This window comes from Callorhinus ursinus, unplaced genomic scaffold, assembly GCF_003265705.2.
Source record: "Callorhinus ursinus isolate GAN/ISIS: 27379988/994484 unplaced genomic scaffold, GSC_fseal_2.0 scaffold27, whole genome shotgun sequence".
NCBI lineage: Eukaryota > Metazoa > Chordata > Mammalia > Carnivora > Otariidae > Callorhinus > Callorhinus ursinus.
The window spans coordinates 9,274,843-9,299,842 of record NW_027397089.1 but is presented as its reverse complement, the minus strand read 5'-3'; the positions used below and the strand labels follow the sequence as shown (position 1 = coordinate 9,299,842).

The window sequence follows — 25,000 nt, the reverse complement described above, 5'->3', positions numbered from 1 at the left end:
TTTTTTTCTTTCTAGAATCTCATCCCCCAGGTAATTATTCACTAACTCCCTTGCTTCATCTAGGTCTCTACTCAAACTTTACTTCCTTAATCACCGTATATGAAAGAGCATCACCACTATTCCCTACCCTACATTTCTCACTGACTCCTTTCTTGGTTTTCTACATTTTCAAAGCTATCTGAAATTATATGTCACCTCACCTCCCCCAGATAGAATGTAAGCTTTATAAAATGACACCACCATCTCAAAGAGATATCTGCACCCCCATGTGTACTGCAAGACATGGAAACAAACTAAGTGTCCATCCATAGAAGAATGGATAAATATAAGTGGAATATTATTCAGCCATAAAAAGAAGAAAATCTTGCTATTTGTGACAACATAGATGAACCTTGAGGGCATTATGCTAAGTGAAATAAGTCAGAGACAAACACTGTATGATCTTACTTACATGTGGAATCTAAAAAAGCTGAACTCATTGAAACAGAATAAATCGGTGATTGTCAGGGGCTAGGGCATGGGTGAAATGGGCACATATTTGTCAAAGCATAAACTTCCAGTTACAAGATGAGTAAGTTCTGAAGATCTACTGTACAGCATGCTGACTACCGTTAACAATACTGTATTGTATACCTGAAAGTTCCTTAGTCAATCTTAAGTATTCTCACCACACACACACACACACACACACACACACACACACACACACACACACATACACACACACACATATATATAATGGTAATTATGTGAGATGACAGATGTGTAATTAACTTTAGTTTGGTAATCACTTCATAATACATAAGTACATCAAATTGTTACATTGTACACCTTAAACTTATAGAATGTTATATGTCAATTATATCTCAATAAAGCGGGATAAAAAAAGAATGTAAGTTTCATGAGATCAGAGACTCTGTCTTGTTATTGTTCTCTTAATGTCTAGAACACTGCTAAATCAATGAAATAAGTATTCGTCCATACAGATGTAAGGCCTTATATACAAAGATCTTCATTCTTACCTTGTTATGATAGCAAAAAAGAGGGACAACATAAAAATCACAGTACATACTTTCAATGAAATATGATGCAGCTGTGAAAAGAACTGACACTATCTCATTGTGCTGAAACAAAAAAGTCCAAAGACATACCTATTCTACCCAATCTATGATGCCATCAGAAGTAAGATGTACCTTTAAATTATTACTACAAAAAAAGGGAATGCCCAAGATGGGAGTCTAATAGGAGATGCCTAAATAAAGCCGGATATGAGTAATGAGAAATGAACCCACAACACAGAGAGATACAGCAAGAAAACTTGCAGATCTTAATCCTGAAAAGGAATAGAAAGAAGAAAAAAAATCCTGAAAATTTAAACCACAAGCCAGTTCACATGGATTTGCAGCCTGACTGATACCATTAGCATGGTCCAAAAACTCTCAGAAAATTTAAAGTAGTATTAAATATGAGTAAGCCCATGTGACTGACAGAAGCAAACATCCTCTCTTGAAGAAATGGATGTCAATCCAGAACTATGATGATTTTAAGATGATACTGACTATAAGACATATCTCAATTTTAGCAATGTTAAAATGTAAAAAGATGAGTATCCTAGGATTAATGAAATACAATATCATTAAATGATAAATAGGAGGTGCAGAATGCTCCCAACTGTGGGGAGAAAAGGGATTGTGTGTGTACTCTTTAACGCTTAGACAATTTATGAAAAGATATGCAGTAGTTCTTCCAGTCTTGAGTAAGAGGAAATTTTCCATTTTTATCCTATTTTAATTTTATACCATGTGCATTTATTACTTCTCCCTTAAAAAAAATCTGTGACAAATCAGAAAGAATAAAATATATCTTTCAATGCTTTCCTAACTATACTATAAATTCCCTTACAGACTCAATCCCCAAACCACAATCTTTAAGAATGGAATAAATAAAAAGTGAGTGATTTATTCCTTATGTTTGGTTTCAAATTTCATAGGCTTCCTATCACCATTCTCTAAGGGATTCAACACTCTGAACAAAATAATCCAGAAGTATTTATTTAGCATCCATGCATATACACTTAAGCACAGAAGTCACTTAGAACAATGAGTTTTCACATTGAAAACAATGTCTCTAAGATTTCACAATCTAAAACCAAAAATGAGAATCCACACAAACGAATAAACTATTACAGAACCACATACAAATAATTGTAGTCCTCCATAATACTTCCATGAGAATGTTTCCAGAATCTTCATAAATTTTGTTCAGTTATACCCACAGTCCTTAAAACAGTTTCAGGTTGGTAGTGGGTCCAAATGACTGAGAGAAGCAAACACAGAAGGCACTCAAAAGCATCTCTTGAAGAAATGTTTAACTGTATAAATATTGAATACACATTTAAATAAGAATTTTCTTTAAATGGTCAAGGGCCCAGGTGTTTTTAAATGTTTGCAGGGTAAATGGGTTTCACATATTCATTAGACAAATATTGACTGAATTTTTATTATGTGCCAGGCATTGCGCTAAATGCTATGAACATAAAAATTAATACAACATGCTCCTGAACTTAACTCACAATTATAAATTATGACAATAAAATGATATAAGGGTTATAACTGAGGTATGTACAAATGAATGTGCTATAACTGATGGTGGAAGAAAGAATAGTAGAAAATTTTAGAGAGAAGTGACCTTATGAAATATGCCTTAAAGCCAACATTCCAAACCCAAATCCCTATTGGGATCAGGCAGGTAAATAAAGTAGGGAGTTTGTTCATAGTCAACACCATGGCAAAATGAAGAGTTTATGCATTTCTAAAAGGGGTGGCTGCTACTCAATCTAGACAACTGCTGCCTTACAGGACTATAGGCCCAATGTTATCAGGTTTCCAAATTTTCAAGAATAGATGGAAATCATATATTTCTATGAAAATAATTTGGCAACTAATAAAAAAAACTTTTCTGGTCAACAAAATATGGTAAAGGACTAAATCTGGCTTGCCGGTCAAGAAATTATAATTTCTGCTTTAAAGTACAAATCTACTAAGTGAAGAAGAGAATAAGGCATTCTACACATCCTTTATTAAATTCAAATTTCTAGAAAGTACAAAAGAAAATCAAGTATGCATTACTATGCAATCCTTCTAAAGACATTTTACCTTAGGGTCCACTTTTCAGGTTTTGTAACTAAATTTTTATGTTTATCTGGAATAAAGAAAAGGGGTTCCTAACCTAACATTTTCTAGAGCACAACTAATAAAAAGCCTCAAACCTAGGTACAAGTAAAAATTAAAGACTGTGAAACTAGAAGAATCTTTTTATGTCAAATTTGAAGTATGTCCTGTTTTGTAAAGGATTACCCATGATTTAAATAGCAGTAATAAGTCTCAAAGACAAAGAGAAAATCCTGAAAGCAGCTCAGGAGAAGAGATCTGTAACCTACAATGGTAGAAACATTAGACTGCCAACAGACCTATCCACAGAGACCTGGCAGGCCAGAAAGGACTGGCATGATATATTCAGAGCACTAAACGAGAAAAATATGCAGCCAAGAATACTATATCCAGCTAGGCTGTCATTGAAAATAGAAGGAGAGATAAAAAGCTTCCAGGACAAACAAAAACTAAAGGAATTTGCAAACACAAAACCAGCCCTCCAAGAAATATTGAAAGGGGTCCTCTAAGCAAAGAAAGAGCCTAAAAGCAACATAGACCAGAAAGGAACACAGACAATATACAGTAACAGTCACCTTACAGGCAATGCAATAGCACTAAAGTCATCTCTTTCAATAGTTACCCTGAATGGAAATGGGCTAAATGCCCCAATCAAAAGACACAGGCTATCAGATGGGATTAAAAAACAAGACCCATCGACATGCTGTCTGCAAGAGACTCATTTTAGACCCAAAGACACCCCCACATTGAAAGTGAAGGGGTGGAAAACCATTTACCATGCTAATGGACACCAAAAGAAAGCTGGGGTGGCAATCCTTATATCAGACAAATTAGATTTTAAACCAAAGACTGTAATAAGAGATGAGGAAAGACACTATATCCTACTTAAAGGGTCTATCTAACAAGAAGATCTAGCAATTGTAAATATCTATGCCCCTAACATGGGAGCAGTCAATTATATTTGCCAATTAATAACAAAAGCAAAGAAACACATCGACAACAATACAATAATAGTGGGGGACTTTAACACCCCCCCGACTGAAATGGACAGACCAGCTAAGCAAAAGATCAACAAGGAAATAAAGACTTTAAATGACACACTGGACCAAATGGACTTCACAGACATATTCAGAACATTCCATCCCAAAGAAACAGAATACACATTCTTCTCTAGTGCCCATGGAACATTCTCCAGAATTGATCACATCCTAGGTCACAAATCAGGTCTCAACCGGTACCAAAAGATTGGGATCATTCCCTGCATATTTTCAGACCACAATGCTTTGAAACTAGAACTCAATCACAAGAGGAAAGTCGGAAAGAACTCAAATACATGGAGGCTAAAGAGCATCCTACTAAAGAATGAATAGGTCAACCAGGAAATTAAAGAAGAATTAAAAGAATTCATGGAAACCAATGAAAATGAAAACACAACTGTTCAAAATCTTTGGGATACAGCAAAGGCAGTCCTAAGAGGAAAGTATATAGCAAGAGAAGCCTTTCTCAAGAAACAAGAAGGGTCTCTAATACACAACCTAACCCTACACCTAAAGGAGCTGGAGAGAGAACAGCAAATAAAGGCTAAAACCAGCAGGAGAAGAGAAATAATAAAGATCAGAGCAGAAATCAATGAAATAGAAACAAAACAAAACAAAACAAAAATAGTAGAACAGATCAACAAAACAAGAAGCTGGTTCTTTGAAAGAATTAAAAAGATTGATAAACCCCTGGCCAGACTGATCAAAAAGAAACGAGAAATGACCCAAATCAACAAAATCATGAATGAAAGAGGAGAGATCACAACCAACACCAAAGAAATACAAACAATTATAAGAACATATTATGAGCAACTATATGCCAGCAAATTAGATAACCTGGAAGAAATGGATGAATTCCTAGAGATGTATCAACTACCAAAACTGAACCAGGAAGAAATAGAAAACCTGAACAGACCTATAACCACTAAGGAAATTGAAGCAGTCATCAAAAATCTCCCAACAAACAAAAGCCCAGGGCCAGAGGGCTTCCCAGGGGAATTCTACCAAACATTTCAAGAAGAATTAATTCCTATCCTTCTGAAACTGTTCCAAAAAACAGAAATGGAAGGAAAACTTCCAAACTCGTTTTATGAGGCCACCATTACCTTGATCCCAAAACCAGACAAAGACCCCATCAAAAAGGAGAATTACAGACCAATATCCTTGATGAACACGGATGCAAAAATTCTCACCAAAATACTAGCCAATAGGATCCAACAGTACATTAAAAGGATTATTCACCATGACCAAGTGGGATTTATCCCTGGGCTGCAAGGTTGGTTCAACATCCACAAATCAATGTGATACAATACATTAATAAAAGAAAGAACAAGAACCATATGATCCTCTCAATAGATGCAGAAAAAGCATTTGACAAAGTACAGCATTCTTTCTTGATCAAAACTCTTCAGAGTATAGGCATAGAGGGTACATACCTCAATATCATAAAAGCAATCTATGAAAAACCCACAGCGAATATCATTCTCAATGGGGAAAAACTGAGAGCTTTCCCCCTAAGATCAGGAACACAGAAGGGATGTCCACTATCACCACTGCTATTCAACATAGTACTAGAAGTCCTAGCCACAGCAATCAGACAACAAAAAGAAATAAAAGACATCTGACTTGGCAAAGAGGAAGTCAAACTCTCACTCTTTGCAGATGATATGATACTGTATGTGGAAAACCCAAAAGACTCCACCCCAAAACTGCTAGAACTCATACAGGAATTCAGTAAAGTGGCAGGATATAAAATCAATGCACAGAAATCAGTGGCATTCCTATGCACCAACAAGAAGACAGAAGAAAGAGAAATTAAGGAGTTGATCCCATTTACAATTGCACCCAAAACCATAAGATACCTAGGAATAAATCTAACCAAAGACCCAAAGAATCTGTACTCAGAAAACTATAAAATACTCATGAAAGAAATTGAGGAAGACACAAAGAAATGGAAACACGTTCCATGCTCATGGATTGGAAGAACAAATATTGTGAAGATGTCAATGCTACCTAGACCAATCTACACATTCAATGCAATCTCCATCAAAATACCATCCACTTTTTTCAAAGAAATGGAACAAATAATCCTAAAATTTGTATGGAACCAGAAAAGACCTCGAATAGCCAGAGGAATGTTGAAAAAGAAAAGCAAAGCTGGCAGCATCACATTTCAGACTTCAAGCTCTACTACAAAGCTGTCATCATCAAGACAGTATGGTACTGGCACAAAAACAGACACATATATCAATGGAACAGAATAGAGAGCCCAGAAATGGACCCTCAACTCTATGGTCAACTCATCTTTGACAAAGCAGGAAAGAATGTCCAATCGCAAAAAGACAGTCTCTTCAACAAATGGTGTTGGGAAAATTGGACAGCCACATGCAGAAGAATGAAACTGGACCATTTCCTTACACCACACACACAAAATAGACTCAAAATGGTTGAAAGACCTAAACGTGAGACAGGAGTCCATCAAAATCCTAAAGGAGAACACAGGCAGCAACCTCTTCGACCTCAGCCACAGCAACTTCTTCCTAGCAACATCGCCAAAGGCAAGGGAAGCAGGGCAAAATGAACTATTGGGACCTCATAAAGATAAAAAGCTTTTGCACGGCAAAAGAAACAGTCCACAAAACCAAAAGATAACCGACAAAACGGGAGAGGATATTTGCAAATGACATATCAGATAAAGGGCTAGTATCCAAAATCTATAAGAACTTCTTAAACTCAACACCCAAGGAACAAACAATCCAATCAAGAAATGGGCAGAAGATATGGACAGACATTTTTACAAAGAAGACATCCAAATGGCCAACAGACACATGAAAAAGTGCTCAACATCGCTCGGCATCAGGGAAATTCAAATCAAAACCTCAATGAGATATCACCTCACACCAGTCAGAATGGCTAAAATTAACAAGTCAGGAAATGACAGATGTTGGCGGGAATGCAGAGAAAGGGGAACCCTCCTACACTGTTGGTGGGAATGCAAGCTGGTGCAGGCACTCTGGAAAACAGTATGGAGGCTCTTCAAAAAGTTGAAAATAGAGCTACCATATGATCCAGCAATTGCACTACTGGGTATTTACCCCAAAGATACAAATGTAGGGATCCGAAGGGGTACGTGCACCCCGATGTTTATAGCAGCAATGTCCACAACAGCCAAACTGTGGAAAGAGCCAAGATATCCATCAGCATGAATGGATAAAGAAGAAGTGGTATATATACACAATGGAATATTATGCAGCCATCAAAAAGAATGAAATCTTGCCATTTGCAACGACATGGATGGAACTGGAGGGTATTGTGCTAAGCGAAGTAAATCAGTCAGAGAAAGACATGTATCATATGACCTCGCTGATATGAGGAACTCTTAATCTCAGGAAACAAACTGAGGGTTGCTGGAGTGGTGGGGGATGGGAGGGATGGGGTGGCTGGGTGATAGACATTGGGGAGGGTACGTGCTATGGTGAGCGCTGTGAAGTGTGAAAGACTGTTGAATCACAAATCTGTACCTCTGAAGCAAATAATACATTATATGTTAAAATAAAAGAAGAAGAAGACAGCAGGAAGGGAAGAATGAAGTGGGGGAAATCGGAGGGGGAGACAAACCATGAGAGACTATGGACTCTGAGAAACAAACTGAGAGTTCTAGAGGGGAGGGGGTGGTGGGATGGGTTAGCCTGGTGATGGGTATTAAAGAGGGCACATATTGAATGGAGCACTGGGTGTTATATGCAAACAATGAATCATGGAACACTACATCAAAAACTAATGATGTAATGTATGGTGATTAAGATAACATAATTAAAAAAATAATAAATAGCAGTAATAATCTAAAAAGTAAGCTTAGTAAATCCTATTATAAATTATAATAAAACTAACTAGAAAAATGTTTAAAAATTCTGTTCATACAATGTCAGTGCTTATAAAACTATTTTGAAAGAATAATTTCTACCTACCTTTTTTGCTTTGGGACCCTGAAAGTTGGAAAAACAAAAGGATTGATAAATTTTTTTAAAACTCAGATATTTTTAACAAAAGTAACAAGATTATATAAAATGTGAAAATTAGGAGAAGGCGGGTAAAAAGCATAAGGAAACTGCATCATCTTTGCAACTTTTGTGTAAAACTAAAATTATCTCAAGATAAAGTCTTTTTAAAAAGAATTTAGACAAAACTACAAGCAGGTCTAGGAAAAACAAAAATAGTTCACCCACTGAAGCACCTTTTTTAAATTATACACTCTTTAAATCTTACACTCTTTCTTGTGACAGTCAATGACCTATGCATAATGAAATGACCTACCACTACAAAGAAGTAGCAGTCAGGGAGATACTGGTTTAAAGGGTTCCAAGGAACAATAAGTGATTGACTAAAATACAGGCACTGATGTCAAGTTTGAAAGTGTGGAAATGATCTCATAAATAAATCATCTTTCTGAAAAATTAGATTGCTGATTTTCTAGAAAAAGAATCAGTTATTTAAAGCAGGCAAAGCTATGATAAAATGATTCTCTTCAGCAGATCTATTCTTCTTTGGAAATTAATTTGGAAAGCACAGTATTGCAATAAATATTTACCATTAGCATTATCATTACATGTGTTTTTCAATTAACACTACTTGCAATTTCCTGATTAGGCTCATGTGTCCATTAGATTTCTGATAAGGAATCTGTAGAAGATCATGTGACTATAAGATTATACACATTCCATATTTGACAACTTATCCAGGAAAAATTACTGGTTCAAGCTATAAGATTATCAACTGTATTAAATATAAATGTTGAAACTGACATGAAGCAGATTTTATCTTCTTGAAGGTACATATATTTCATTAATTCATTCAGCAGATATTTATTAATGATTTGCACACAGGGTGCTCTGGGACACTGGAGATGATATAAAGAGGAATAGTAGAGACTTTGCTCACATAATTTTTACAGTTGGGTTCTATTTTTATCATCGTATTTACTATCAATTAATAGTTAATACAGTCCCATCTTGAAATAAGTACTATACAGCAGAATATGCAAACAGTATTGCTCCTGTTCTCAAGTAGTGATATTTTAAGATGGGCAAATTATCATCTCTCACTAGTGCCTTTAATGTGAAGTGGGTTCGGGATTAGTACTTATCCTAACCCCTCCTGCAAATCATAAAAAGAGCATCATGTAGTATAGTACAATTGACCCTTGAACAACGGAGGGGTTGGGATGCCAACCCCATGCAGGCAAAATCCACATATAACTTTTGACTTCCCCCAAAACTTAACTATTAATAGCCTATTGTTGACTAGAAGACTTACTGATAACATAAACAGTTAACGCATATTTTGTATGTTATATGTATTATATACTGTATTCTTGCAATAAAAAATAAGCTTGAGAAAAGAAATATTAATGATAAGAAAAAATACATTAACAGTATCGTACTGTATTTATCAAAAAAAATCTGCCTATAAGTGGATTCCCGCAGTTCAAAGTGGACCAGTGTTATTCAAGAGTCAACTGTAGTTCTCAAAGATCAGAGGGCTTGTTAAAAAAATGCATATTCCTGCTATGGTGAGCGCTGTGAACTGTGCAAGACTGTTGAATCACAGACCTGTACCTCTGAAACAAATAATGCAACATATGTTAAGGGAAAAAAAAAAAGAAGAAGATAGCAGGAGGGGAAGAATGAAGGGGAGTAAGTCGGAGGGGGAGATGAACCATGAGAGACGATGGACTCTGCGAAACAAACTGAGGGTTCTAGAGGGGAGGGGGTGGGGGGATGGGTTAGCCTGGTGATGGCTATTAAAGAGGGCACGTTCTGCATGGAGCACTGGGTGTTATGCACAAACAATGAATCATGGAACACTACATCAAGAACTAATGATGTAATGTATGGTGATTAACATAACAATAAAAAATTTTTTAAAAATGCATATTCCTGTGGTAGAAGTGTACACACTTCCCCTCCCCACTGCAATTCAGTAGACATTATAGATTGAACTGCTTTCTCATCCTATTCCCCGGTACCTCCAAATTTTACCTTATTTGGAACCAGGGTTGTTGTTGATGTAATTAAATTAAGATGAGATCATAATGGAATAGAATAACCTTTAATCCAATATGGTGTCCTAATAAAAAGGAGAAATTTGGACACAGACACGCACACAGAACACCACATAAAGAATGGGGGTATGTTTCCACAAGCCAAGGAACTACTAAAAGCTAGGAAAAAGGTCTGAACAGATCCCTCCCTAGCACCCACAGAGGGAGCACAGCCCTGGAAACATCTTGATCTTGGATTTATCAGCCACTAGAATTGTGCAACCGTAAGTTTCTACTGTTTAAGCCACTTTGTTTACTTTGTTACTTGGCAGCCCTAGGAAACTGGTACAGTAGGTTTGTTTGGAGTCCAGTCTGTTCCTAGAATCTGCATCTTAACAAGTATTCCAGATGTGGTAGAAGCAAATGTTCCAGGGACATTTTGAGAAACATTGCTAGATGGATAAGATGAAATTTATGTTCCATTGGAAAATAAATAGGGGCTTATTGTTCCCTCAATTTACCAGCAGTTTTAAGTCAGCTTAAAGTCCATTTACTTCCTGTTCTTCCTGACATGAACATTGTCCATCAATTCTGGTAAATTCATACTCATACTTTAAAACACAGTTTGAAAAGCACTGCTCTTCCCTTTCGGTGCCCTTTCCCACCCCAATTTCATCATTCCCAACTTAATCTTAATCCATTGTAGACATTTCAAGTGTTACAGTTAAAAAACTGTATTCTTATTAGTTTAGCCTGTCTTCCACAGCAGGGAGGGGTCATAATATTCACTTTTAGATCCTTGACTTCTAGCCTAGTGTCAAACACAAAGAACGTAGTCCGTATTTCCCTTTAATTAATGAATTAAATAATTAAATACATTTTCTGCTTCCTTTGGTTTTAACCACATAAAATGGAAGTCACATTTAAGAAAATGGGAACAGAGATCATCTCATAAGGGGCAGGTTGGTCTGTGTTCTGGAAAAAGACAAAACAGCTGAGGAGTGCATTAAGACAAAACAAGCAGCTTTATTATATTTAACAAATTCAAGGCAAGCTGAGTAATTTGAATCACAATTCATATTTCCACAAAATATCACATAAAATGACTACCCAAAGCAGAATAAACTGCAACAGCTTTTAATTAACTACCGAGGAGGCACAAAAACACATTTTCGCCAAGTTGCCAATGAAAAAAGCAATTTAATGGAAACGTCTATCATTCTTGGAAGTTACCAGGTTGAGGCCAATTCTTAAACCTAGCAACAGTGCGAGATTAGGACACCATTTGACCGCACTGGTCATCCCTCATTTGCAGAAACCGGTTTGAGACTCCCATCCGTCCCTGAGATCCCGGACGGTAAGGCCACGGGATCAGAAGGCCAATTTCCCACAGGGGTAAGGGTTCTTTCTTAAACCCACCCGCTCCCCTCTAACATATGTCAGGCTCTTATTACATCATTTAACACGGGTGAATCACTGCTCGCCTCTTCACCTGGGTCCCCCACTTTCCCAGCTCACCATTCTGCAGCCAGCACAGCCTCCACAGTCGGCCAAATCGGAGCTCAGAGTATGTGGACGAACGCTCCCGGGTTGTCAGGACGACAAGCCCCGCCCACTTGCCCCAAGGGAAAGAGCGCAAATCCTCGCGTACGGGTCCGCGCAATCGCGCCGGGGTTCTTCCGTGGGGCGCCCCGCCCCCTTCTCTGACTGGCTGCCTCACACCAACACCCGCCCTGCTTCGCTGTTGACAGACCCCGGAGTCGAAGCGGTCGGAGGCCTTTACGACTGTGGAATGCCGGAAAGTGCGTGAGTGCGGCAGCCGGGACGTTTTATTGTTTTCCAGATGCCGGGGTCTGGAGGCGGTGAAGTATGGTCTGGGCAGGGACTACCGGGTGTGGCATAGGGTTTCTGAACGTCTTCTGACGTTGACAGTCTCTCTTCCTCCCTAGGAGTGTGTTGGGGCCGGTCTTTCTGTGAGGGGTTTCCAGAAGGAAGGGAGACGCCGGCTACGCGATTGGGTGAAGTGACTGACACCCGGGTGGGCTGCCGGGCCTGCCTTAGGCCCGAGTGGGGACGAGGTTCAATTGGCAATTTAGAGAAAGGGGTAAATAAATTGGTTCCAGGAGGGTTGGTTATTTTGAAATTAATGATCTTTGGATTCTTCTCTGCACATGGTTCAGTTTACTTTCTGTGCAAGTTATGTTTTGCAAGCCGGTTTTCCTAAGAGCAGCTCTAAACAAGAACTGGAAATTACTTCAAGCGATTCCTGGGTAAAGAATTTCCTACAGTTGAAGGTCGCTGAGGCCCAGCAAGACTCATTAAGCCCAAGGTCACAGGCTAATGGTAGTAGCCAGTTGCACAACCTTCAGAATTTCAGTCTCCTCCCCACATGAAGAAACATTGGCAACTTAGACCAACAGGAAAACTAGAAGAAATTAAGTGATTAAGAAATTAAGCTCCTTCCAAATGCTCAATTCTCTGGTTTTTATGGCCCTGTTTTAGCATGACAAAACATTGAATACTTTAAAATCGTTGCATTTCTTATCTCTGAATTCTAATTGTATAATGCTCTCTCCCAACTTTATTGACTAAATATATTAGTAAATAAGGATTACTAAGCTAGTCTTGTGGGCTGAAGTGTTATTAATCCCCATTGTAACAGAAATCCAGATTGGTAGCAAGATAAAAAACATCTTAATGTCGACTTCATAGAGAGTTCTGAAGCCATCTGGTATGGAAGTTTTTGAGTGTTTCAAACTAATGTTTATGATATAAAACCTCAGTCAACTCAATTAGGATTGATGGGCATAGAGTGGTGTTAATGGTAATCCCATATTACCTTAAAATGGTACGCCTCTAGGGGAGAGGACTTGCCCAAGCTCGCTCTGGATGCTGCCTCCCTCCTAGGGAGGAGGAAGTGCTAGGGATGTGTAAGAACATACTAGACTGTTCTAGGGACACTGTGCTGTAAAAATTATACCAGTGAGTTTGGCTCTCTAGTACTTCCCTTGCAAGCTGCCTAAGTGTAAGGGCGATTTCCTGTTCTCTCTGCCTTCAGACCAGCACAGTATCCACCCATTCTGAACATACACATAACCAGCTCCTTTCAACTCCCTTCTATAATCTGGTTCCTAGGTATGCCTCGACCAAGCCAAATGCCAGCCTTAGGGGGCAAAAATTTTTTGCCACCTACCTCTCTGATGACATATCCTTTGGAGCTGGTGTTAGAGTTTTTTATGTGAAGCTTCTTAGGCTTAACTAGTTTGGGGAAATGTGTTTCAGCTGTTTGAAGTCAAAATCTTATCAGAAACCAATAAATGGTAACATTGCACTGCCTTTCTTTGCCCATTTTCCTTCAACTTTTATTGCCATCTGAACTTCATGAGGAAGACTGATTAACAACAGCTTTGGCCACCAGTAAAATGACAATTCTTAGTTAACCCAGGACTGGAGTTGGTGAAGTCAACTCTCTCAGCCTGCAGTCATTGGAAAAAAGCCATCAATGGGGATTGTACCTCCTTCCCCTTGCCCACCACACACATTCTCAGAATGATAGGGGGCTTCTCTTAGTCCCTAATAGCTTGGCTCTTTACAAAGAGCAGTAACCTGCATGACTTCATGTAGGGTTAAGGAGCAGCCCCAGGTCCCTGCTGCACTTTAACCTCACCAGGTGAACCCAAGGAGCCCTCTTTCTCCCAATGGCTAATAAACTTAAAGCCTGAAGGTCAACATAAAATCATGATAAACTGCCTTAATTTCTATAATTAACATATCAAAGAACAGGACAATTTTACGGTAGTAAACCAGCTACATTTTTTGCTGGGCAAATCCTTTATTATGTATGATTTGTAAAAAAGGCAATAGCTTAAAAGGACAATTTAAGCTTTTACAAATTATAAATTCTGACTTAAATAAAGCTGTGTTCTTTGCCAGAAAATTTAACAGGCTATAATTTGCAACTTGAAAGTATGTCTACGTAGATTTAGAATCTTTTTTTTTTTTTAAAGATTTTATTTATTTATTTGAGAGAGAGAGAATGAGAGAGAGCACGAGAGGGAAGAGGGTCAGAGGGAGAAGCAGACTCCCCGCCGAGCAGGGAGCCCGATGTGGGACTCGATCCCAGGACTCCAGGATCATGACCCGAGCCGAAGGCAGTCGCCCAACCAACTGAGCCACCCAGGCGCCCGATTTAGAATCATTTTTAAAGCATGTGATTCTTAAGAACCATTCTTCAATAAGATTAAACCACACTAGAAACTGGCTCTCAGCGAACAAAAAAGTTTTAAAATGGAAATTAGGTGTTAATATAGTAGATTAAATGTACCCTTCTAATTTCATTTCTTTTCAAAACTCCACTGATCATCAGTAAAATGATATAAAAATAAATTGAAAAAATGAGAGAGAAAAAAGATGACAACAGTAAAAATTTGGAAGCTGCAAACCAGATGAATGAATGTGACAACACACCAGAAAAGCCCAATTTATACTGCATAATTCTCAAAAGGCACTGGAACAGGGCCAGTGGAATTGGAAATGAAGAATGAAGTAAATCAAAGAGATTAACTACAAGCTATTTGAAAAACACCTCTAGAGGGACTGCACCTCTCACTCCACAGAAGCATGGAGATGTATTTCTGACTAAATAATATTCTATGCACTGAGGTGTCCTCAGGTATACTAAGTACATGAGAACCACACTGGAAACAAATTAAATTTGGTGTACGTAATGCTGAATGCAAGGCCCCCATCCTTCTTCCATTTCTTAAGGTTGAATAGGCAAATCCTCAGCAAACTGGAAGTTTCTTCTCTGGTGAATCTGATCAGCCAGTCCAGGAAGAATGACTTTGACTTCAGAGGTTCCCCCAAAAGGAAAGGGTGCACTCAGATAATCCCTAAGTGAGGCTCAGTCTGTTAAGCTGTAATCTTCTAAAAAGCTTTTTTTGTCCTTTCACTTGTAAAAATGGGGGGAAAAAAATCAGACTTGGGAAGAAAGCTCAGAAGCAATCTAGACAAAAGCAGAAAAAGCAATCCAGAGAAAAACAGAAAATTTCAAGAAAGCTCAAAAAGAACTGTTCTGCTACATTGTATGTTTGCTATATGAATTAGCTTAAAAACTACTAGTAAAGTGGGGAATTATGTAAGAATTAAAATGGAAATGTTTCTTCATATGTGATTCTTCTCCCGCTTAAGAAAGAAGCCAGAGAATCAGATTTATGAACTTCACCATGAAATGAAAAGGACTTCATTTAGCTGCCATTCCGGCAGCAGGAGTCTTCCAAGTATATTTTTTAAAAATTTAAAATAAGTGTTTACAACTAGGGCTCCCACCCCAGAGAGGCATACCTGGTTTTATGCAACTTGACTGGTGGCTGGTTGAACCACCTAACCTGACCACTAACTGGCAGCCTTGTAGTTTAGATCTCCATTTCCATGTGTACCTCACTATCTCCCAGCCCTCCTCTTAACATTTGCCAGCATATTTACACCAATTTTTTAAAAGTTTTACTGAGGTATAATTGACATAAGTTATACTTAAAGTGTAAATAGATTTGATTAATTTGACAGACACATACAGCTATAAAACTAGCACCACAATCACAATAATAAACATCTCCATTATCCCCAAGGATCTCCTCCTGCCTTTTGATCCCTTCCTGTTCTCCAGTCCCTTGCTCCCCTTCCCAGGCTACTCTCTTATTTCTGAGCACTTTAAACATCTGTGGTAGTCTCCAGCTATTCTACAAAATAAATGGCCTGTGATCTTCACAAGTATGAAGTTCATGGAAGTCAAGGAAACTTGAGGAATTGTTTCCAGACTGAAGGCTAAAGAGACATGAAAACTAAATGCAATGTGTAATCTTGGATAGGAACTTTCTGCTATAAAAGGCATCTTTGGAATGACTGCCAAAACATGAAGGGGTTGTGGGTTTGACGTGGTAATGTAGCAGTGTTAGCTTCCTTATTCTGATGGTTGTACTGTAGGAAAATGTCCTTGTCACAGGAACTATACTCTAAAGCTGTGCTGTCCAGTATGGTGGCAACTAAGCCACTGATACCTATAAGCACCTGATATGTTGCTAACATGACACTGAAATAATATTTTGGATATGAACAAAATGTATTAAAATAATTTCTCGTTTTATTTTTTAATATGGGCTACTAGAAAATGTTGCCTTGAGAGCAACGTAGACAGTCTTCCTTTCGATAGTAAGGAAACTGAAGCTCATAAAGTTTAATCTGTGTAACATTATGCAGCTGGGATTCAAATCTAATTCATTCCCCTCTGTATAAAAGAAGATACACCAACATAACTATCTTTGACAAGTCATTTTCTCTCTCATTACCCTTTCCCTTCATAGGACTTACACAATTCATAATTCTCTTGTTTATTATGTCTCCCACAGGAAATGTTCTGTGACAGCAGGTATCTGACATTTCGTAGCTATTTCCCAGTGCTTGGAACATAAGTGCTCAATAAGTTATTGAATGAAAAAAAAAATTTTTTTCCCAATGTGTAAAATCTTTGATTCTTTTTTGGGACTACAATGCAGTTATTTACAAAAATTTTTATTTTTCTTTAGGTATGTTATGTATAAAAGTGGATACTTTCCATAATAAATGAAAATGGCCAATTCTTTAAGAGGAGAAGTACTGAATCTTTATAAAAATGTAAGTAATTATGTTGCCAGTTTTATACATGTTATTGAGATACAGATTTAGAAATATGTAACCTTTCTTTTTTAAGCTGCTGTATCTTGGACGAGACTATCCAAAAGGAGCAGACTATTTTAAAAGGCGTCTGAAGAATGTTTTCCTTAAAAACAAAGATGTGAAGGACCCAGAGAAGATCAAAGAACTTATTGGACGGGGCGAATTTGTAATGAAAGAGCTAGAAGCCTTATACTTCCTTAGGAAATACAGAGCAATGAAACAACGCTATTACTCAGATATCAACAAAACTAACTGATCGCTATTACTATAATTTGACTGGAATTCAGTGCCAGCTGTTTATGTATACCAGATATGATAAAAGTAACTAACTTAAAATGGCAAGATTTACACGTCATGTAAAAAAAATGCCTGAGCTGCCTTAATGAACTAAAATAGGTTTCAACTTCTGTTCACAGAGCTTTATCAGCAATCCTTAATGTTTAATTTTTATATAAAACCAGCAATATAGCCAACTACAAATTAAAAATTAATGAGTACCCAATTTTGAATGAAAATATAATGTACTTAAAATAATTTTATTAAGTTTTACCAATTATTCTTAGCCCATTTCTCCATTTTACTGACAAGAGAATGCCATTTAATGCATGTAACTAAGCAAAATAATTTATTGCACATTAATTTCCCTTAACTTTTGAAGGAGTACCATCTTATTTCCTTATTTTTGAACCTATTTGGTACATTAATAGCACACATTCAAGGTTCACTACAAAACAAATAGCACATGGTAATGATTTAAGTGCAGTTATAGAAATAATATGTATGGAGTAAGATTATTTCTGATCTTGAAGTAGGCTGCCAGGGATTGGCATTATATACATACCTATTTAATATCTTCCATTATTAATTTTGCTTCTGGCTCCCTTTGGGTCTTAAAACAAGTCACCTGTTGTGTATCAATTACCTTTACTGATAAAAAGTAATAAATAATGTTATTCAGTTCTTTCATCATAAAGGCAGATCTGTTTTGCATCTACTTCTTAATGAGTTAACACAGTAATGGACCTAAATCTAACATGGTTTTAAGCAAACACTTAAACCTTTACATAATGTTCACAGCACCTTTCACAAATAAAGAATATATCTAACATATAAGCTGCAAAAGATTCACTAATAATAGGGTCTGTGGCTTATAAACTATTCCATATCAACTGTGGGGCAAATGTTTCAAATTTCAAGAAGTACACACTACCATAGTCACCATAACTATTTTTATTACATTACAATAATTAGGAGCAGTACAGTTCATGACAAAAATATTACAAATTTCAGATCACTTCACAGCACATACTCCTATAAACATTTAAAAGTTAATTTTAATTAAAAGAGTGGTCATTTTTAAATTTAATGTTTGATATGACCAACATTCCTAGGTCAGCGCAACCAAATGATGGCAAACAACTGGATCACACTGCATATGTCCCACAAAAAAAAGCACAATGTACAAAATGTGCATGTTTCAGTTTACACTATACAAAAATAGTTAAAATACATTCCAGGTAAACATGTTACATTAAGAAATAGTACTAGTAAGAAATTGGCACTCAAAGGAAAAATGCAAAAGTATTTTCAACATGAAAACACAAGACAGTGGAATTGGAAACTTTTGGATAAAACATTACATAACCCATTTAGCTCTATGGGGAGGGCAACCCTCTGTAATGGACATTTCTGTAAGTTAGAACTTTGTTTTTTCCTAAATTCATCAAAATTGCCTATCATCCCAAACAGGCACTTAAAACTATTAAACTAAAACAGTTATTAATCTAGTTATAACTACTCTTCAAGAACTGATGTAAATATATCTTTAGGAAGAAATAATTTTCATTTTCTGAAGGAATTTACAGCTACCAGTTGTATGCTGTTCAATTTCTCAATGCAGATTTCATGCTACCCAACACTAATACAGAAGTTATTAAATATAAATGCAGTTTTAAAGTAACAGATGGTTTTTTAAAAACCATTAATACAGTTATCAAGAAATTACTTTTGACAATGGAAATGACAGTTTTTATTGCCTACCAAAAAAGCAATGTGTGTTTATTGTTTTGAAAAAAAAAAATGGTTAGAAGAAAAAAAATCACTGGAACACAAATGAGATGAACTTGTGCAAACTGCAACTGAACATGCCTCACAAAAGTTTCTATATATATTAGGACAAAATTGTGCAATGGTGGCAAAGATTTTGATAACCTGTAAGTTAGGTTCTAAATTCCTATGCAGTGTGACTCAGTTAAAATAGAGCCTAGAATTCCTAATTGGGAATATTCACTCAAATTATACTACATACTTCTGCTATGTTCTTCCACAAACATGTTAATGTCTAAGACTATGTAATTTAGCAATTTTTTCAACTCCAAGGATTTTTATCTTTAAGGCCGTAATAATTACATAGTACTTTTTTCTAGGATTATCGCTCCCCTTTTAAAATCTCTACAAAAACAAACCTTTTGTCAAACCATTCAAAATTCACATAATAAAGGATGATTACCACTGCCTAAAAAAAGTTGCCCAGCTACATCAAAAAATTCAAGAGTCCTAAAAATCCCTCAGTTATGCACTGCAATTCCTGAAGTATGGCCATTTCTTTCTCTTGTGTAGAAACAAGAGGAAGTACTATATAAAGTCTTAACACACTATCTAGATAATGTTCCATAAACTTGTAGTTTAGCATAGCATTTCAGAAATTGGACTGAATTTTACACAGAAGTTTCCTTTTCTGTGAATTAGTTCAGGCATCTGTTTATTCATACCCAGATAAATAAAACTATTTTTGAATTCAATATTTAAGTCTATTTTAATTATGATACAGAGACCAACTAGAATGTTACACACTTGGGAATTTTAATGTTATCATCTGACATACGATTTAATGTATACTACAATTGTCCCAATAAAGTCACATAATTATCCCAAATAAAAAATATAGTCAAGTTTACTCCCTTAAAATAATGAAGTAAAGTGATTTATATAAAGTAGCTTGATTAAACAGCTTTATTGGAATCAGAGCGAAACAATCATTTTAGAACTGGAAGAAACCTTAGAGACCATATCCCTTCTTTGCAAAACTAAAATATGCATTATCTTATCTCTGGGTCATGTGCCAAATGCCTCACTAAGATTACAGACCACTCTAAAATATCAGCACTACTTAAGGATAGGAATTAGGTCCCTTGTTGGGGATACTATGTAGTATCCCCACTGCCTTGTGCAGTACCTGGCATCCAATAGGCACTCAAATATTTGCTGGATAAATGAATTCTGCTAAAAAGCTTTATGAATTAAATTTTAAAGTATTTTTCATTGTAAGAAGATTTTACTTATTAAAATAATGGAATGTATCACTGTTACCAGGTCTAGTCCTAGTTTTAGACTATCTAAGGAATCTTTCAGTATTTATTAATTAAATTTATTAAATTCTTCTACTGGATAGGGTCTGTCTATTCTTAGCAGGTATGAAAAATCCTACTTTTCCTACTTAGCCACTAGTTGACCAGGTAGCAAAGAGATGATGTTCAAAGGATCAAAATTAAATTGCTATAGCTACCACCTGAAAATTAGCTATTAGGTCAAATCCTACTACAGTATCTGTCAGGTTATGTTGAGCCTGAACAATGTGACTTAATGGGAAGCCTTCAGGGAGATACCCAAAGCAGCAATAAATCTTGAGGTTAGGGGAATTAGAAGAAAGTCATGTGGCATGTAGAAGGGTAGGCAGGCAAGATGACACTAATATGGGAGAGGAGTACTGCTACTGGAGAACAGAGAGTCAAAAATAAACTTCACCTCTTGCACAACTTTGTCTAAGACTGGCGTTGAAGATAACACAGGTAAAAAGTTACAGATTGTGCTGAGATTGACAAATCGGTATATCCTTATGTAAACTGAAGGTAAATCACATAGTTGTAATGCTAGCTAAGCCTGAGATGACTTCTTTTAACATGAAGAAATGGATAGTAAGTGATTTGCCCAAAACTGAAATTGTAAAAGACATGTAACTAGAATCTAAGTCACCTTCCTCCTAGTCCAGTGATATTTTCACCTCAACACACCATCTCACTTGAGATATTTAAAAACACATTTTAAATGCACTGAAAGAATCACTGTTATTAATTTATTATTTAAGCATTAGATATTCTTAAATACGGACCATACTTGCAAAGTGTGTATGAAATGTTACTTTAGCCAGTGTTGAGAACTAGCCAATACTAAAGATTTTGAAACTTTTTCACTTCATTGTTTTAAAAAAAAAATTAAAGTCTTGCCACCCCCACCCCAAAATCTTAATTGAAATGTTTTTAAAAAGTTCTATTGGTTGTTTTTTTTTTTTTTAAACAAAAGTGATGTTCCTGATCTGTCAGCAGGACTACCACATAGTGAGGATGCATCTTATCCAAACTCTCCTCATCCCCATTTCTGATCACCCAATTCATGACAACACTGGGAGACCACAGGGATGCCAGTCCATACTATGAAACTCTTAATGAAGCTCAAAGATTTACACAAAGCCTGGCCTTGCAACCTTGGTCTCTTTAACATCTACTAAAGCTAACTGGCCCAAATAATCTTTAACGTCACTACCAGAATTAAAACTATTTTCTAAGACCAAAGATCAAGAAAAGATTTAAAGTTATGCTAAGAAAGAGCAATCTGACACAGGGAGACTGTATTTAATTCCTATGGGAATTTTTTATACATGTTAAAATGTTTACAATTAATACAAAAATTTAGTAGCATGTAATATAGCCCCAAAATGGTTGCAATAATCCTCATTACATACTGGGTCTGCCTTAACAGGAAAAGCTATTCAGAGTATTATAGGAATTTATCTAATATGGAAAGTAAATGCCTTTTAATATTTTCCATTGCCTTGTATTTTTTTCCATTTTTTTCCCTTTTTATAGAAAAAATATAATATTTTTGGGAGCGTGACTATGACAAATAGCAGTGAAAGATGGAGAAAACCTTTGTGAACAGTGTTAACTTTACATTCATTAAGGGTGACTGAAACTATAGGACATTATACCTACAAGATGAATCTACAAGAAGCCCATAAATTCATGTTCCCTCAATGTTTCAGTAAAACCAATCATGAAATCTCAACTGAAGTTATAATTAGTAATTAATCCATGTATGTGACTAGATAAAACACAGAATAGGGATGATTCGAAAGCTTCATTAATTTGTTTCACATCAAAGTTCACAATTGGTTAAGAAAAATAGGAAGTAATCAACTGCATGCACCAAAAACCCCAAGACCAAAATCTCAGGTATTCAGTTTCTTTTTCACAGGCATTGCTAGTTCAAAAACCAAAACTCAGGGAATACTGGCACTTAGAGGAAAAAAAGTTTCCACTGTCATTTTAAAATAAGCATTCAAGATAAAAGCTTAACAGTTCAGATGGAGCAGAAAATTAGGTAATGCTAAAACAAATGCTAATAATTTAGTGTAATGTACAAAAATTACCACTTTTACTTAAGTATGCCTTAAGAAAAAAGTACAAATTGTATTTACATAATTATACACTTTGTCTTTGACTTCTTTTTCTTCTTTTTACCATCTTTGCTCATCTTTTCTTTATGTTTTCGAATTTCTCGAACTAATGTATAGAAGGCATCATCAACACCCTGAAACACATGACAAATATTAAAATGTGAGTACATATAATGGATTGAGGTATATAGATAACAGAAAGGATATATAACTACTGGAAACACTAATACTGATAAAGAGTAAGGACACTTTACACTTTTCTTTAGGCAACTGAATATATGTATCAGACTTTTATTCTTAAAATGTCTTCTTCATGAATATTTCATCAATATCATAAATAGGAACACTAACTTTCACTTTTGTGAAAATCAAATGTACACAATCTTACATAAACTAAACAAATTTTTCCCAGAACTTAACTTTGCTACTCATTTTTCCATATTGGCATACTTTGTCACCAAAATCCAAATGCACTTGTGTTTTTGTGTGTGAATATACATTTACACTTAATTATCCCAGAGCTTCTAGATATTAGATATAAGCCATGCAAGTATATATTATTTTCATAAATACTCAGTAACAATATTTGAGCTCTGGGTTCAATACTTACTTAAATCCATTAGATTTAAATAATCCCCAGGAAATAAATATTCAAATATCCTTTCAGCTTTCAAATAATATATATTAAGGCATAGTTTCAATTCAATACTTAACATATAGAAACTTAAAGTTGATTCCAAAGACAAGACACAATAGTTCAAAAAATGTAATACCTCAGATTTGTAAAGAAATGAGCTAAATCATTTAAATGGTGGTGTAGTTACCAATTTGGAGTAGATTCTCTTTTATATATTATTGTTTTAGTTTCTGTTTAATACATTATGTATTCAAAAGTTTGCCATAATAAGCCAAATTGCTGTATCTTCAAAGAAATTTTCATTTGGTCATTTTGATACATCTATTCCTGATCAAAGCAAGGTGTATAGGTAAGTAATGGCTGAAAGTGATTTCAAGTCAGAATTTTTATCCTAATAATTCATAAGGTAGAAAATGGCACTCTGAAAGTGGTAGCAGAACAGATTTTAACCCTGCAATATTGAAATTATACAATGTACAGAAGTCAATTTCTGTCATGACCCCATTAAAAAGCAAGTTAAATATAACAGCAAAATAAAAAACTGAAGAAAACAAATTTCAAAAAGTATGATCCTCTATGTATTTTAAAATCTGTTCAACGGAAATAGTAATTATTTTTAAGCCTGTTAACCTAATGATGCTTTCAAACAGAGACACTAGAGGGAGTCCTAAGAACAAATACCCAGCAAATAAAGCTGTATAAATCAAGCTACTTTAAGAACAATGAAAATTGGGTTTTTACTCATCTTAACCACTTCTGTTGAATATTCATATAAATGCACTCATTAAGTTATATTATCTTGAACATAATTTAAAATTTAAAAACTTAACAGTGATATGATTTCTCCTTTACTGCACTACTAAGATCTTTTACAATTAATATTTCAAAATAATAAAATTAATTCAGGGCATTTTCATTCAAGTTACATTTAACTCATTTTCACAACAGATCTAAAAATCAGAAAAATATTATCACTATTTCTAAAGAAACACAGAGCAGGAATGACAGGCTTGCTCAGGTTTAAATAGAGTTGTAGGGGTGCCTGGATGGCTCAGTTGGTTAAACAGACTCTTGATTCTGGTTCAGGTCATGATCTGGGGGTCACAAGATCAAGCCCCACCACGGGCTCCGCCCTGAGCGCAGAGTATGCTTGAGATTCTCTCTCTTCCTCTCCCTCTGTCCTTCCCCCGCACCCCCCACTCTCTCTCTCTCTCTCTCTCTCTCTCTCTCTCTAAGGGGCACCTGGGTGGCTCAGTCGGTTAAGCATCCAACTCTTGATTTCGGCTCAGGCCATGATCTCGGGGTCCTGGGACCCGCATCAAGGTCTCCTCTCAGCAGGGAGTCTGCTTGAGGATTTCTCTCTCTCTCTCTCCCACTGCCCCTTCTCCCCGTTCTCTCTCTCTAAAATAAATAAATCTTGAAAAAAATAAATTAAATCTTTTAATATGTAAATAAATAAATAGTTCTGGATAAAAAACAGAGTTTTTGTGTGAAGTCTAGTTAAAAAAGTCCCCAATAAAACACCCAAACTGCACTCAACTGATGTTCTCCACTTTCTGATTATCATTCATTACTGATACACATATGCTTTTTCTTTACCCAAAGGAGAGAGGAAAAGTGATAAAATATAATTTTTCAGCAATACAATCAAGGCTTAATTATATAAACCTTCATGCTAACACTTTTAACACATAAAAAGCAAAAACTTCCAATGATATAATAAAGAATAATTATTTTATAGCTCACCAACCCAACTAATTTATAATCATAAATCCTTAGAATGGTATGGAATCTTAAAAGAGGATCTAGTCCAACTCCCCCACCCTTCACAAATTCCCTTTGATCACACACACAAGCTTATGTCGTCTACCCCACTTCAATTGCTTTTATAAT

At 36.0% G+C, this 25,000-nt stretch overlaps 3 protein-coding genes across 16 annotated transcripts in view; 1 reads left to right on the top strand and 2 right to left on the bottom strand.

Annotated features, from left to right (window-relative positions):
• DNAI7 (dynein axonemal intermediate chain 7) overlaps positions 1 to 11,945 on the bottom strand; it is a 60,005-nt gene extending 48,060 nt beyond the window's left edge. For 5 of the 6 annotated variants that reach the window (XM_025879712.2, XM_073877835.1, XM_073877839.1 and 2 more), the window contains exons 1-2: positions 11,766 to 11,945; positions 8,176 to 8,193 (exon numbers count right to left, since the gene is read on the bottom strand). In XM_025879712.2, the coding sequence (XP_025735497.1) occupies positions 8,176 to 8,193; positions 11,766 to 11,768 (21 nt within the window). In that variant the 5' untranslated portion in view covers positions 11,769 to 11,945. The remainder of the gene's footprint in view (positions 1 to 8,175; positions 8,194 to 11,765) is intronic. The other variant, XM_073877834.1, reaches the window with a different exon arrangement.
• On the top strand, positions 11,930 to 17,755 carry ETFRF1 (electron transfer flavoprotein regulatory factor 1). Of its 6 annotated transcripts, none has more exons than XM_025879708.2 (3): positions 11,930 to 12,049; positions 16,829 to 16,916; positions 16,993 to 17,755. In XM_025879708.2, exons 2-3 carry the CDS (start codon positions 16,866 to 16,868, stop codon positions 17,212 to 17,214), a joined length of 273 nt encoding a protein of 90 aa, XP_025735493.1. In that variant the 5' UTR covers positions 11,930 to 12,049; positions 16,829 to 16,865; the 3' UTR covers positions 17,215 to 17,755. The 6 variants fall into 6 exon arrangements, with proteins under 6 accessions (XP_025735493.1, XP_025735496.1, XP_073733946.1 ...); XM_025879711.2 differs by having other exon boundaries at positions 11,940 to 12,053; XM_073877845.1 differs by having other exon boundaries at positions 12,027 to 12,109.
• A 1,582-nt stretch (positions 17,756 to 19,337) lies between these two features.
• The window catches only part of KRAS (KRAS proto-oncogene, GTPase), a 38,047-nt gene continuing 32,384 nt past the window's right edge, over positions 19,338 to 25,000 (bottom strand). For all 4 annotated transcript variants that reach the window (XM_073877841.1, XM_025879703.2, XM_073877840.1 and 1 more), the window contains one exon: positions 19,338 to 22,604. Coding sequence is in view for 1 of the 4 variants with exons in the window: in XM_025879704.2 (XP_025735489.1) it covers positions 22,488 to 22,604 (117 nt within the window). In the remaining 3 variants the exon portion in view is untranslated. The remainder of the gene's footprint in view (positions 22,605 to 25,000) is intronic.